Source organism: Chrysochloris asiatica, unplaced genomic scaffold (assembly GCF_000296735.1).
Source record: "Chrysochloris asiatica unplaced genomic scaffold, ChrAsi1.0 scaffold00183, whole genome shotgun sequence".
In the NCBI taxonomy this organism is placed as follows: domain Eukaryota; kingdom Metazoa; phylum Chordata; class Mammalia; order Afrosoricida; family Chrysochloridae; genus Chrysochloris; species Chrysochloris asiatica.
In genome coordinates, this window is record NW_006408701.1 from 1,408,294 (window position 1) to 1,424,101 (window position 15,808).

A 15,808-nucleotide genomic window follows, 5' to 3' on the forward strand; every position below is an offset into this window, starting at 1 on the left:
AAAAAAAAAAAAAAAACCAGAACAAAGCAAAACCGACAAAGTGTATAGTCCACCTTTGCTCCGAGGTTCCCATGGTGTTTTTCGTGTCTGCTTCCCCACTTGATCTTGCCATTTGGTCTCGCCCAAGTTGTTGGCTCCGGGCCACTGAGCCCGGCAGAATCAAAAGTACTCAATTTCTTATTTTTGCTACAAATTCCCCTAGCTATAAACCTTCAAACCTTTTAAATATTCCTATCTGTGTGGTTCCGAGTTTTGGAGCTCTGCCCTGAATCTGCTTTGCCTGGTATTCTGTGGTTTTGCTGACAGTGCACCTCCACTGCACTTCCACCCTAACCACCATCAAGCCCCACCTCTCTCCATAGCTTTTCAAGATCCCAAAATTCAAAAACTTTTGAATAGTCATTAAAATACAGCTAAACATCTTTCTAAGGAGCTCTGGTAGTGTAGTGGTTATGAGTCAGGCTGCTACTCTTACTGTCAGCAGTTCCACAGGAGAAAGATGAGGCTTTCTGTACCTTTAAAGATTTACAGCCTCAGAAAGCATATACAGGATCACTATGAGTTGGAACCAACTCCATGGCACATAACCAACCACAAACATATTTCTGGTATTCTCTTCTTTCAGCCAAGATCCATTTGATGTTGACATCAGCAATGATAATCCCTCATTTCATGTCCTTGTCTGAATCTAACTTGAGCCTCTGGAATTTTCCTGTTGATGTGCTGTTGCAGCCATTTAAAAATTATTTTAGCAAAATTTTACTTACATGTGATATTAATGATATTGTTAGATGATTTCTGCAATCTGTTGTGTCACCTTTCTTTGGAATAGGCACAAATATCTCTCTCTTCCAATCAGTTGACCTAGAAGCTGTCGGCTGGCTTCTAAATTTCTTGGCATAGATGAGTGAGTGCCTCCAGTGCTGCATCAGTTTTTTGAATGATTCCAATTTGTATTCCGCCAATTCCTGGATCCTTGTTCATTGCCAATGCCTTCAGTGCACCTTGCACTTCTTCATTCATTACCATTGACTCTTGATCATATGCTACCTCTTGAAATAGTTGAACATTGGCCATTTATTATTTGGTACAGTGACTCTACATTCTGTACATCTTCTTTGGATGTTTCTGTTATCATTCAGTATTCTCCTCATAGAATCCTTCAATACTGCAAATTGAGGTTTGAATTTTGCTTCAGTTCTTTCAGCTTGAGAAATGTTGACTGAGTTTCTCCCCATTTGGTTTTCTAACTCCAGGTCTTCATTATAATACTTTGCTTTGTCTCTCAAGTTGCCCTTTGAAATTTTCTGGTCAGCTCTTTTACCTCCTCATTTCTTCTATTTGCTTTAGCATCTGTACACTGGAGAACAAGTTTCAGAGTCACTTTAGTGTTTTCTTTCTGTCCTGTCTTTTCAGTGACCTTTCACTTTCTTCTTGTATAATGTTCTTGATGTCATCCCACAGCTTTTCTGGTCTTTGGTCATTAGTGTCTAATTCATCAAATTTGTTCTTGATATAAATTCATGTGGGATATGTTGAAGGTTATATTTAGGCTCTTGTGGACTTGTTTTAATTGTTTAATTAATGGTTTGTTCCACAATCTGTCCCTGGCCTTGTTTTGGCTGATGATATGAAACTTTTCCATTGTCTCTTCTCACAGATGTAGTCAATTTGAGTTCTGTGTATTCCATCTGGTGAGGTCCATATGTAGAGTCATCTTTTATGTTGTTTAAAAAAGGTATTTGCAATGAATAAGTATTTGGCCTTTGAAAATTATTTCATGTGTTCTCCAGCATTGTTTCTATCACCAAGGTCATTTCCAACTATTGATCCTTCCTCTTTGTTTCCAGTCTTTGAATTCCAATTACCAGTAATTATCAACACATCTTGATTGTATGTTTGATCAATTTCAGACTGAAGTAGTTGTTATAACAACAAGGAAGACCAGTTAATACCACTGTCATTCAAATTTATGCATCAATCACTAAAGCCAGTGATGATGAAATTGAAGAGTTCTACTAACTTCTTCAATTTGAAAACTGTGGTAATCTGAATGTGTTGTATGCTGCTGTTGGTTGTCAGTCCAAAGAACACCCTTTAGTATGTTTTGTAAAGTTGGTGCTGTTATTACAAATTTCTTTCATTTTTGTTTATCTGGAAATGTCCTAATTTTTCTGACATATTTGTCAGCTTACCCTGGGTATGATTCTTTGTTGGCTTTTTTTTTTTTTCTTTCAGAATTTTGTAAATGTCATTCTATTGCTTTCTTGTTTGCATGGTTTTGCTTAGAAATCAGAGCTCAGTCTTATTGGTTCTTTTTTACTAGGTAACTTTTGTTTTTTTTTTGAGCTGCTCCCAGAAAATTTTCCCTAATTTTTGGTTTTGGAAAGTTTAATTATATCTTGGTGATTTTATTTTGGGATCTAACCTGTCTGGGGTTTGTTCAGCTTCTTGTATGCTTATATTCTAGTCTTTCATGATGTTGGGGAAGTTTTCTTCCAACAACTCTGCAACAATTTTTCTGTGTTTTTTATTGTCTCTTCGTGTTCTGGAATTCTGATCACCTATAAGTTATTCCTCTTCATAGTGTCCCATATAACTCCTAGGTTTTCTTCAGATTTCTTCTTTTTTTTTTTTTTCTGATTTTTCTTCTAGCATACTAGTATTGAGAGTTTTATCTTCATATATACTAATTTGGGCTTCCAAGGCTTCAAACCTCCTTTGCCCTTTCAGTGTATTGTCCATTACTGAAATCTTGTATCAATCTTCTGGATTTGTCATTTCAGGTTTTGAATTTTTTTTCAGAATTTGCATGCATTTATTTTGTCTGTTTGTTATTTTAGTGTTTTCAGGAATTCTATAAAAGTGTTTTTCTGTGTTCTCCTTACTTTCCTCAATATTTCTGTCACTCCTTTGAAGGCACCTAAATATCATGCTTTATGTTGTTTTTCAATTAGTTCCACTATCTTCTCTTCCTCACAAACATTTTCTGTCTCTGCATCTTGGTTATTTATTTGATTCATTCTCATTTGTTTCTCTGTGTTAGCTAAAATTGTCTGTTGTCTCCAGGGCATTTTGCTGCTGTCATATTTTTATTTAATTTATGATTGTATGTTGATGTTTTCTTAAGTGGTCACCATGTAGTTAGTAAATTATTTTTGCTGACTTGTAAATATGAAATGTATGATAAAAGAATTTAGAAATAGACCTTAGTCAAGGCCATTTAGAAAAATATAATCCAGACCTTGAAATCAAGCAAGCAAAATCACTCTGAAATGATGAAGCAAAGGCATTGCATACAGTTCTCTGTTTGCCATTCTTGCACTTCACTTTAGAGAGTGTGTTTTGCTGGTGTTAACTGATGTCTCTCATTGATCAGGTGGTATAGGAGCTTGTATTGTCTCCTTTTCAGTGTGTGAAGCAGTTGAGAGTACATTTATAGCTGGGCTATATGGCCCAATTTTTGTCTCCTGTCAGATGTGAAAGAGAAAACCCCTCTCCACCTCCACACACATAAGAAAACAAAGCAGAATAAACAAACTAGGAATCAACAATTAAAGAGAAATATAAATAAAAACAGGCAGCAACCAGAAGAAAATGATAGAGTAACTAGAAAGAGAAAAGAGGGACAGGAAAATGGAGCTATAGAGGAGAAAAATAAGAGAAAATAAAAAGAAGAAATTGAAAAAAAAAAAAAACACCCAAAAACCTCTTAGAAAAACCAGGTGAGAGGAGATGAAAAGAGAACGAGTAGAGAGTAGTAAAGAAAGATCAAAAGGAGAAAAGAAGAAGAGGGGAAATTAGAAGCAAAAGAAAAGTAAAAGTAAAAGCAGATATGGAAAGGATAAAAGTCAAGAAATAGAAAGAGAAGAAGAAGAAGAAAGAAAAAAACAAACAAGAACAACTAAACATTGAAAGATTAGGAAAACAAACAAACAAACCCAGTGCAGCTGTTGGACCCAGAGAGGAGAAAACTATGGGGGCTCCTGCCAGCCAACAAGCTCAGGAGGTAGATGTGGGAAGTATGTGACAGCAGAGTTCCTGGCCCTAGATGGAGTTCCTATAGACCTAGGTGTTATCTATGGTCAGGGTACTCAATCCGGAAGTAATTCATGGATGACTTGAATGGAGCTGGTTTCAGTGTATGTTAGAACCACTGGGCAGCTGAGGGCAAGGTGACTGGATATGGAGATTTCCGCTAGACTAATGCTTGTGATTCTGTGGGTTCTTTAGATCTGGAACCAAGCCTGCCTGAATCCTGGCACCAAAGCAACGCAGTAAGCCCCTGCCTCACATGGGCATGACTCCCAACCATGTGGCCCAAACTCCTGGAGAGCTGAGTCTGCACTGGGGGTGGATGAGGGTGGGAGCTGTCCACACTTCTGGTCAACAGGGAAGCTCGTGTTAATCTGCTCTGCCAGGCCACCTTCTGTTGCCAAGGATGCTCACAAAAGTTCAGTATGTTCATGCAGCATCTAGCCAGGCTTTCATCAGTCTCCCTCCTCCTGTCAGTAAGCATGTGATCTACTTCTCTAACCTTTCCTCTGAAGTTCAGAGTTCTAGGATTTTCATCTGTATCTGTTTCATTTGTTCTCTGGTATCTTTTTTGTAGAGGGTCCGTGTAGTGTGCCTGCCTATTCAATAAAACCTATTGAATGGAATTTTAATCTTGAGTCTGATTAAAATTTTGATGGTTGTATAAGTTAGCTCTTGCTGAATAACTAACCATCTCCAAATTTAATGGATTACATAACCATTTATTCTTTTCTTACAAGGGATGTATGGTAGGCCTCTTCTGTGGCTCTGTAGTTTCATGACTGGGCTTGCTTCTGTGTCAATGGTCCATTTCTTGTTTGCCTGAGGCTGACTTGTCTAGGATGTGTCATTTGTGACAAGTGGGCTCTTCTTCATGTGGCCTCTCATCCTCCAACAGGCTTTGTTTTCATACTGTGGAAAGGTGCCAAGGGTTCCTTGAAATTTAGGATTAGAACTGCCACTTTGCTGCCGAAGCAAGTGAAAAAGCCTGCCCAGATTCAAGGGCTAGGGAAAAGTAGACTCTAGTTTATGATTGTTGTTGTTGTTAAGTGCTGTTAAATTGGTTCTGACCCTTAGTGACCTCATATAGAATTTCCGAGGAGCAGCTGTTGGATTTGAACTGCCAACCTTCACGTTAGCTGTCATGTGCTTATCCTACAGTGCCATGCCAGGGCTCCATAGGAATATCTTAAAGTCACTTTACAAAGGATGTGCATACTGGGAGCAGTGGAGAATCGGGATCAGTTTTATAACTCTTCAACCACAACAGTCAAATGAATGTTTTTCTTCAAAGTTGCCATCTTTCAATGTTCTGTACTCATCACAATGATTTACACACTCACTTAAAAATAATTTGACTCCTTTTTAGAATTTTCCTTTTAAGGAGAGTAATAAGAAATTAATAAAATCAGGTTGTGCTTTGTAGTCATCCATTCTATCCTTGAGTCCTTGTGTGGCACTGTGGGTTAATGCGTTTAACTGCAAAGTCAGTTTGGTCCTCAAGGTTGGTGGTTCAAGTTCATCAGCCGCTCCTTGGAAACCCTATACAGGGTTACTATGGGTTGGAACCAACTTGACGGCACTTAACAACAACAAATTCTATCCAACAGTAGTGATTGCAAATTATTTTTCCTGATTTCTAAATATGAAATGTATAATAAAAGGATTTAGAACTAGACCTCAGTCAAGGCCATTTAGAAAAAGATAATCCAGGCCTTGAAATCAACCCAAGAGAATCATTCTAAAATGCTAAACCAAAGGCAGTATAACTAGAATAAATGCAGAGGCTAAAAACCTGATTACTGTGAAGTGGTTAGCTCTAGTCTTTTATTTACTTATTGATTTAAAAGATGTTGCTTTAAATTGGTGTTAGGTGTTATCGAGTTGGTTCGGCCGCATGGTGCACAACAGTACGAAACACTGCCTGGTCCTGCACCATCCTCACAGTTGTTATGCTTGAGCCTATTGATGTTGCTATGATGTCAATCCATCTCACTGGGGTTTTCCTCTTAGTTTATTCTCCTGGTGTGGCGCTGTAAGTTAGGCACTGGACCACAAAATTGATTTGAACCACAACGTCAGCGGTTCAAATCCACCAGCTGCTCCTTGAAAACCCTATACAGGATGGGTATGAGTCAGAACTGACTCAATGGCACTTAACAACAACAACACTTGACCAAGCATGATGTCCTTCTCCAGGGACTGGTCCCTCCTGATTACACGTCCAAAGAATGAGAGACAAAATCTCACCATCTACCCTTCTATGGAACATTCTGGTTGTATATATTCTAACATAGATTTGTTTACTTTTCTGGCAGTCCATGGTACTTTCAATATTCTTCTCAAACACTGTATCTCAAAAGCATCAATTCTTCTACAGTCTTCCTTATTTTTTATTGCCCAACTTACACATGCATATCAGGTGACGGAAAATGTCATGGCTTGGGTCAGGTACACCTTAGTCTTCAAACTTGTTTTAAATTAGATTGTATAAATGCATACCAAACTAGCAGTTAGTACATACTAGGGTTCAGTATCTTTATTGAATATAACATTTATTTTTTTCTCTTAAAGGAGCTCTTAATTATATTGCAAAGTGCAGCAAACTAATGGAAAAATTTCCCCCTTCATTTTGCTGTTTAGATAACGTTTTGGAGAAAGAAAACAAGTTTATTCTCATGTCATTCCAGTTAGTGTTGCCGTCATATAGAGATTTCTGGAACCTAATATCTTAGCTACTGCTTTTGATGACCTTTTAAAAAGTCTGTACAACCCTTGTGTCTTAAAGGTAAGTTCATTTGGATTGTCCTTCAAGGACAGCTAGTAAACAATTCCATACCAAAAAAGTTACCCAAGATGTGATAGTAAATTTTGTGTTAGAATTTCCATCATCTAGCCAGATATATTTGGGTCTAAAGCTTTCTGAATTTAACAGTATACTTGAAGCAAAACCCACTTTTAGGGGGGGAAAAAAAGTCTTGTATTGGGAAATTGTATTTTATGTAAGCATTGCTGTTATTATTGTTAAGTGCCGTTAAGTCGGTTCCAACTGGTAGCGACCCTGTATAAGGTTTCCGAAGAGTGGCTGGTGAGTTGGAACTGCTCACCTTGCGACCCAGTGCTTATCCTACAGCACCACACTAGGACTCCTTTGTAAGAATATAAGTACGTAAATCTCGTATTCACCATTTTAGTGATCGTATTCACCTTGAAACAGTTTAAAATAATTTGTTAGTATGAAATGCCTATATAATCATTCATGTTTTGAAGTTTTTCCAGTTCCAAGTAGAGGCCAAATTCACTTTGTCTTTCAGTAGAAGATGCTGTCTTCTTCTTCCTTTAACTTAGTTTGACAGTTTAATTTAGTTAAAGTTGACAGACTGTAAGAATAGTAGTCGAGTGTTCTATATAAAATTTGGATGCTAACCTAGACCAAAGATACTAAGTCATGTATGTGGGTTAGAACTATTGGTTGGTAGCATGCTCATGAATATGCTACATGTTCTTCACCCTTGCCTGGTTTCTGTACCACTCCAGTAGGTTTTTATAGGATGTTACATTTCAGTGCAATTGCAGATTGGAGATTTGGAAACTTGGGATGTCAGTATATGGACAAGTCATTTAATTTCCTTGAATCTATCTGAATTACTTATGTACAGGTTGCTTCATGAAGCAAAGATAAAGTAATGCTATTACCACTGATAATAATAGTTACACCGTATGTTTAATAATGCCCTGCCTGTGTGTCATGCACTGTTCTATGGATTTCACATGTATACACTCATCTAATCTTTCCAGAAACCAGGTTTTCTCTATTTTATGGTTAAGGCAACTGAGACATAATATATGGAAACTTTGTGAATGCTCTAAAACACACTAAACAAATATAAGTCATTATTCTAACTGTACCCACAGTATACTTTCCCACTTTGAAAATTCAAATCTGTGCTTTGCTATATTTATATCAAATTATTCTTTTCTGCCCCTAAGGGACCCTGAGACCACCATGACTGTCACAGTAGTGTATGATAACTCTGAGGCAACGGAGCTCTGTGCAGCTCAACACCTCTACCTCAAGCCCATAGCAAAATTGACGATCAATGTATTGCTCCCAGAGAGTACAGAACCTGTGAGGCCCTTCTCGAACTGGGAAGTTCTTGACCAACTGAAGAGCCTGATTTGCCCTGACCAGTTCACCACCGTTCGACTCTCTAAGAGTACCAAGGACTTCATCCGATTTGAGGGTGAGGCTGAAACTCTAAGTTTGGTTCAGATCCTGAAGGCCAAGCTACATGGGAAGATCATCAAGCTGAATGGATTGAAAACAGACTTAAAAGTTGTGGCTACAGATGCCCAGAGAGAATGGGAACACTTCCCCAAGGTAAAGGAACCTTCACTGAGTGATGGGACTGAAGAGCAGGACCATGATAAGAGCCCAGATGCCATCTATTTTGAGGGCTTACCTTGTAAGTGGTTTGCACCTAAAGGGTCCAGTGGGGAAAAGCCATGTGAAGAGATTCTTCGTGTAGTCTTTGAAAGCTTTGGGAAGATCAAGAATGTGGATATCCCTATGCTTGACCCCTACAGAGAAGTGATGACTGGGGGGACCTTTGGAAGTCTGAGCTATGGCTTGCAGACATTCGAGGCCTTTATACAATACCAAGAGTTAACTGACTATGTCAAAGCCATGGAGTCCCTCCGCGGAATGAAATTGATGCTTAAAGGAGATGATGGGAAAGCTCTGGCATGTAATATTAAGGTAAGAAGTGGCAGTGTTGCTTTTATTTTTCACTCTTCAGGCGGTCTTGCGTAAAAGTTGGAAGGAAACTTCTAAAATAAATTTCCTTGGACTCCCCACCCGCCCCTCCACTAGGCTCTGATCAATAGCAAATGTTGACTTGTGTTGTTATTAATAAATAAATGTTGAGGAAGAAGAAAAAAACATGGTTTGAACACTCACTCTTCTGCTCTCAGACACATTGCCAGTTGCTTGAAAGTGATGGTTGTTATAATCTGAGAACCTGCCCCAACATCTTGGGAGCTCTAAAGGATTCTTCAGGGCCCTACAGAGCTCTCTTGTATGCTTCATCTGTTTGACAAGTTACTGAGACAGAGGGAGATGGGCTGCTTCTCTCCTCTTTCCTCTTATGGTCACAACCCATGTGACTGCCTTTAGGGCCAGAGATCAGTTGTGCTTTTTTCTTTTCTCATTCTGTTCCTACACCCAGGAATTAATTAAGATATGCGTGCTCTTCATCTGGGCACACTGACTGGTCAGGTATTCATCACCATTTTGAGGTCCTGTAGCATCTTGTTTCTGAAGGGTGGATCTTGTTTCTGTGGCTTTGGTTTCTTTATTTGGAACTTCACTTGTGAAAGCATTGGATGCAGGGACTTCCGGTTTTGATACCTGGGCAATGGGTTGGCAGGGGAGGGAGGACTGTGTGGAAGACAGCACTGCTGGGAAGATTGCCACTGCTTCTAGAAAACAGTCAAACCTCCTTAGTAGGGCACATATGGTCCTCCACAATCTTACCCCCAACCTCAGCCCATCCTCTTATTCCCACACCATAGAGTCCTGCTAAGTGGAATCCCCTCACTCACTGCCATTGAATCGATTCTGACTCATGGCGACTCTGGGTAGGGTTTCCAAGGAGCAGAAAGCCTCACTTTTGTCCTGCAGAGCACTTGAGGGGTTTGAACTACCGACCTTGCGGTTAATTGTCCAGTGATTATCTTACAGTGTCACCAGAGCTAGTAGAATTACTTTGTGGTTGTTGTTAAGTGCTGTTGAGTCAGTTCTGACACATAGTGTAGGGTTTCTGAGGAGCAACTGGTAGGTTTGAACTTCCAACCTTGCAGTCCAGCACATTATCCCACAGCACCACACTTGGATTCCTTGGAGTCTCCCTACTACCCAATTTCTTAGATATGGAAATCCTATCTATTATCTTAATAGAAAAAAAACTGTCCCCTTCAATTCTTTCTGTATTCCCAAACATTGTCCCTACTTATTCTTTAGCCAAGGAGTCCTGGTAACACAGTGGTTAAGCATTGGGTTGCTAACAGAAAGATCACTGGTTCGAATCCACCAGCTGTTCAAAAGAGAAAGATGAGGTAGTCTGCTTCTGTAAAAATTTACCTCAGAAACCCTCTAGAGCAGTTAGTTCTACTCTATCCTGTGGGGTCCCTAGGAACAGATTTGCCACTACAGACCGAAGACCAGAAGAGCTGTGGGATGACATCAAGAACATCATACATGAAGAAAGCAAAGAGTCATTGAGAAGACAAGAAAGGAGGAAAAGGTCAAAATGGATATCAGAAGAGACACTATCAAGAGAAGATGGAAGGAATACACAGAGTTGCTGTACCAAAAGGAATTGGTTAATGTTCAATCATTTCAAGAGATAGCATATGATCAAGATCCAATGATACTGAGGGAAGAAGTCCAAGGTACATTGAAGGAATTGGCAAATAACAAGGCACCAGGAATTGATGGAATAAAAATTGAGATCTTTCAAGAAAGTGAGGCGGCACAGGAGGCACTCACTCATCTCTGTCAAGAAATTTGGAAGACAACTATCTGGCTGACTGAGCGGAAGAAATCCATATTTGTGCCCATTCCAAAGAGAGGTGACCCAATGGAATGCGGAAATCATCGGACAATCTCTTTGATATCCCATGTTAGTAACGTTTTACTAAAGGTAATACAGAAACGGCTGCAAGCATACATTGACAGAGAACTTCCAGAGGTTCAAGCCAGATTTAGAAGAGGCCATGGAATGAGGGATATCATTGCTGATGTCCGATGGACCTTGTCTGAAAGCAGAGAATATCAGAAAGATGTTTACCTGTGCTTTATTGACTACTTTTGATTGTGTGGATCATGACAAGCTTTGGACAACATTGCGAAGTATGAGTATTCCTGAACACTTAATTGTGCTCATGAGGAATCTGTACCTGGACCAAGAGGCAGTTGTTCGAACAGAACATGGGAACACTGGATGGTTCAAAATTAAGAAATGTGTGCAACAAGGTTGTATTCTTTCACCATACTTATTCAACCTGTATGTTGAGAAAATAATCTGAGAAGCTGGGTTATATGAAGAAAAACACATTAGGATTGGAGGAAGACTCATTAACAACTTGTGATATGCAGATGATACAACCTTGCTTGCTGAAAGTGAAGAGGACTTAAAACATTTACTGATGAAGATCAAAGAGCACAGCCTTCGGTATGGATTACATCTCAATGTAAAGAAAACAAAAAAATCCTCACCACTGGACCAATAAAAAACATTCTTATCAATGGAGAAAAGATTGAAGATGTCAAGGACTTCATTCTTCTTGGATCAACTATCAACACTCATGGAAGCAGCAGTCAAGAAATCAGACGACGTATTGCATTTGGCAAATCTGCTGCACAAGACCTTTCTAAAGTGTTGAAGAGTAAAGATGTTAACTTGAAGACTAAGGTATGCCTGACCCAAACCATGGTATTTTCAATAACCTCATATGCCTGCAAAAACTGGACAGTGCATAAGGAAGACAGTAGAAGAATTGATGCTTTTGAGTTATGGTGTTGGAGAAGAATATTGAAAGTGCCACGAGCTGTCAAAAGAACCAATAAATCCGTTTTGGAAGAAGTGCAGCCAGAGTGCTCTTTGGAGGCCAGGATGGCTAAACTTCGTCTCTCATACTTTGGACATATTGTCAGGAGGGAGCAGTCGCTGGAGAAGGATATCATGTTTGGTAAGGTGGAGGGTCAGAGAAAAAGAGGAAGACCCCCAATGAGATGGATTGGCCAAGTGGCAGCATAGATGGACTCAAGCATGGTAACAGTAATGAAGTTGGCCTAGGATTGGGCAGTGTTTCGTTCTACTGTGCATGAGGTCACTATGGGTCAGTTCCGACTCGACACCTAACAACAATAACAACAGTGTTAAAAAGGGGCTCTGGTAGCCTAGTGGTTACGAATTGGGCTGCTAAACTCAAGGTCAGCAGTTCAAAACTACCAGCTATTCTGTGGGAGAAAGATCAGGCTTTCTGCTCCCATAAAAATTTTTAAAAGTTTTTATTGTGAATTGAATAAAAGTTTACAGGGCATATCATCAGTTTTACATTAAATAAATAATATACTTTGTTTCATTACGATATTATAATCCACTCCATGTACCAGCAGTTAACAGTATTTCTCTCTCTTCATTTTAGCTTTTTTTTTTTTTTTTTAAACAGTCAGGCATATATAATAATTTATACCACCAAAGGGTACAAGCCTGCCTCCTGTTCACCAACTCTTAGTCCCTCTCTTTCCATGAATCCTGAGTCCTCAGCTGATCCCTTTCTCCATGTCTCCATCTCTGGTGTCGCTGCTTCACTGGATAAGGTCTTGCATTCCGCTTGTGCTCTTCTGCCTGGATGATCCTAGGGTCCTCTGGTTCTTCCTTGATGATCCTAGGGTCCTCTGGTTCTGTTTTTGTTACAGAACTTCTACCTTTACAATTGTGACCATCGCAATTAGTCATGATAACAATTACTGTTGAATCATAAGAATCTTACCCCCATTTCTTTTTACCAGACTCATCTAGACAAGATGAAAACTATTCAGTGGGGACTCTACCTCCCCCGCCCCCCCACTCTTAAACTAAACTCCCTCTTGAAACCTTGTAAGCCAGTCACTTGGTGCCTTTATCACCCCCTCATTTTAGGTAGCCAGTGTCTAAGTTGCCCATCCGTATCTACCCTGTGTACAGAGGGGATAGCATTGATATGTGATGTGAAGACTCCTTCCTTCTCTGTTGGTATAGGTCAAGTTCATCAAATTGTAGCAATTTACCCTCGTTTCCTTTTATCAAAAATTGTTTTTCTGTTTTTTGTTTTAAATCTTCCTCTAGTCAAGTTCTGATTATCAAGCCTTCAAGCCTAGGTCAAATGGATACTATCTGCAAGGTTGGGTGTTCTTGCACATCTCCCCTCACTTCATATCAGCTGGATGCTTCACTTTCAGCTGTAGTCCTCTGTGGCTATGTCCTTGTCCATGGGCTCAGGTGTCCTCAGATCTCACCACACTTTTGACCAACCAGCCCTTCCTCTTCTCTCTCTCATCTTCAGGTCATTGGGAGTCAATGGACCATGGTTGAACTCAGCCCATTTCTTCATTGCTACCTTTCCCACTCTTCCACTCACCAGTAGACTAATGTGGTTGCCAGCAAGCTTGCATGCCTGTTCGTGTGTTCCCTTTGAGTTTCAGTCTTAGAGAGGGGTTTGTCCTGAAGTGACTTGATTGCTTGCCTTAATGGTCCCGTAAAGATTTACAGCATCGGAAACACTGTACAGGGTCGCTATGAGTCAGAACCGACTCCACTGCACATCACCACCACCACCACTACCATGTTAAAGCTATTGATATATCTGGCTTAACTCCCATCCTCTATTATAAGCCCCTTAAGGGAAGGAGCTCTGGTAGCGTAGTGGTTACGAATCGGGCTGCGAACCTTAAGGTCAGCGGTTCGAAACTACCAGCTGCACCGCGGGAGAAAGATAAGGCTTTCTACTCCCGTAAAGATTTACACCCTCGGAAACCCTTTCTACTCCCGTAAAGATTTACACCCTCGGAAACCCTATACAGGGTCGCTATGGGTCGGAACCGACTCGATGGCACATAACAACAACAAAGGGAAGGAAGACTGGCCATATTCCCCACAGTACCTAAAATCAGATGCTTTCTAGAGTAAGTGTTGTACAAATATGGTTGATGTGACTAGAGTAATCAGCATGCATTACTGTCTTTAGAAAATGATGGGTAGTGTCACTAGAAATAAACAGTTTGTGTCACACACGTGATTAAGGTCCTAATCCAGCTAGAGATACTGCCAGGTCCTGTGCCAACCTCACACTCATTGGTGGTCTTCATCTTTTTCATCACCTCTCCACTTTACCAAGCATGATGTCCTTCTCCAGGGACTGGTCCCTCCTGATAATATGTCTGAAGTAAGAGACACGAAGTCTGGCCATCCTGGTTTCTAAGGAGCATTCTGGCTGTACTTCTTCCAAACAGATTTGTTTGTTCTTTTGGCAGTCCATTGTAGTTTCAGTATTCTCCTCCAACACCGTATCTGAAATGCATTGGTTCTTCTACAGTCTTCCTTGTTCATTGTCCAACTTTTCTAGGCAGACGTTGCTGTTGTTAAGTGCCATCAAGTCAGATCAGACTCATAGTGGCCCTGAATAGGGTTTCTGAGGTTTTAAATCCTTGCAAGATCAGAAAACTTCATCTTTCTCCTGAGTAGTGGCTGGTGGACTTGAATTGCTGACCTGTGGTTTGTAGTTCAGTGTTTACCCTATGGAGTCACAGGCAGACATACGATATAGTATATTCTATAGTGACCATCCATATGCCACTGTCCAGCTTAAAAAGTAAAACATTACCAATCAGATGAGTGACAATCCCTTCATCTATACCTCCCTCCCCTGCCAAAGGTTACCATAATGGTGGATTTATTGGGTATCATTCCTGGTATGTTTAAATAGCTAATACTGCTTCTTTTTCTTTCTTTCTTTTTTAAAATCAGATCTATTTGTAGTTCTCTATCTGACCTTCACTTCATTTCCAGATTTGAGCAGTAGTTTAATAATCATGATAGTCAGATTTTGTGTCTCATTAGGTCAGTCTTCTTGAGCTTTCCACCCCCATTTAGATTATTTTTGCCTCTGGGGATTAAACAACAAATAAACCTTAATGCATTGAGCTTTATAATAAAATAAACCAGCAGTCATTTCCTCAGGTCTCTCTGAGCGGAGGCTTGTAAGAGCGCTGTGCTACTGTCCGTGATTGCATGTGAAGGGTGCTTCTCAAGGATTCTTCCTGAGAGCATCCTGGAGTACATGCACCAGTGCTCTTCACTGAGGCTGAAGAACACTGGAACAATCTGGGGACTGGGATGGAGAGGACACATTGAATTCACTTCCTTGTAACTTGACATATACCATGTTCATTTAATCTTTCTGGCCTAGGACATAGCTAGCCAGCTGGCATACTTTTCTAGTGACACTTTGAATTGTTTTGGAGCAGGTTATGTTTGATACCACCAAACACTTCAGTGAAGGAGCTATAAGGAAGAGAAATCAGGAAAGGCTAAAATTGCAAGAGCTGGAGGAAGAAAGGAAAAAAGAAAAGAAGAGAGAAGAGGAAGAAGCTGAAAGGTAAGGAGGCCAACTTTGGTGAAGAAGTGGGTTTTGTTTTTGTTGTTTTGTTTTTTTTCTCTTTGGCTTTTTGGATTTAGTCCATTGAGTGAATCAATGGCTAGACTTGATACATGCTATTGAGGTATAGGGGCAAGAATTGAACCAGATTGGGAAACTCCACTGAAGGTCTACAATCTTTGAACTGTGATGTAATCTAACTAAAATGAGAAAACAGAGGGAAACAACAGACTTCCCCCCAAAAATGTATGTTGGTCAGAGGAGCAAGTAATGAGGCATGATTGAACTCCACACAAATAAATGTCTGGAAAGAAATGATTAAAAGGCCTTGTGAGGGTTGGAAATGTAAAGGTAGACATTTTGTAGCAAGGAGGGTAGTGATTAACTTTGCTAGGAGCGGAGGTCACTGGGACCATCAAGGGAGAAGAGCGGAGAGCAGGACCCTACCCAGAGAAGCAGTGATGTCTGAGATGGAGGCAGAGACGATGACGTGGAGAGATGGAGCAGTTGGGGACTTTAGATACAGAGAGGGAGAGGGGCTGTGTGCTGATGACCGGGGGGGGGGGGGGGG

General features: G+C 40.2%; 1 protein-coding gene across 1 annotated transcript in view; it reads left to right on the forward strand.

The window, feature by feature from the left end:
- Positions 1–8,041: 8,041 nt before the first annotated feature.
- Positions 8,042–15,808, forward strand: part of LOC102839629 (A-kinase anchor protein 17B-like) — a 17,152-nt gene continuing 9,385 nt past the window's right edge. The window contains exons 1-2 of the mRNA XM_006872125.1: positions 8,042–8,794; positions 15,107–15,237. Of these exons, the coding sequence (XP_006872187.1) occupies positions 8,042–8,794; positions 15,107–15,237 (884 nt within the window). The remainder of the gene's footprint in view (positions 8,795–15,106; positions 15,238–15,808) is intronic.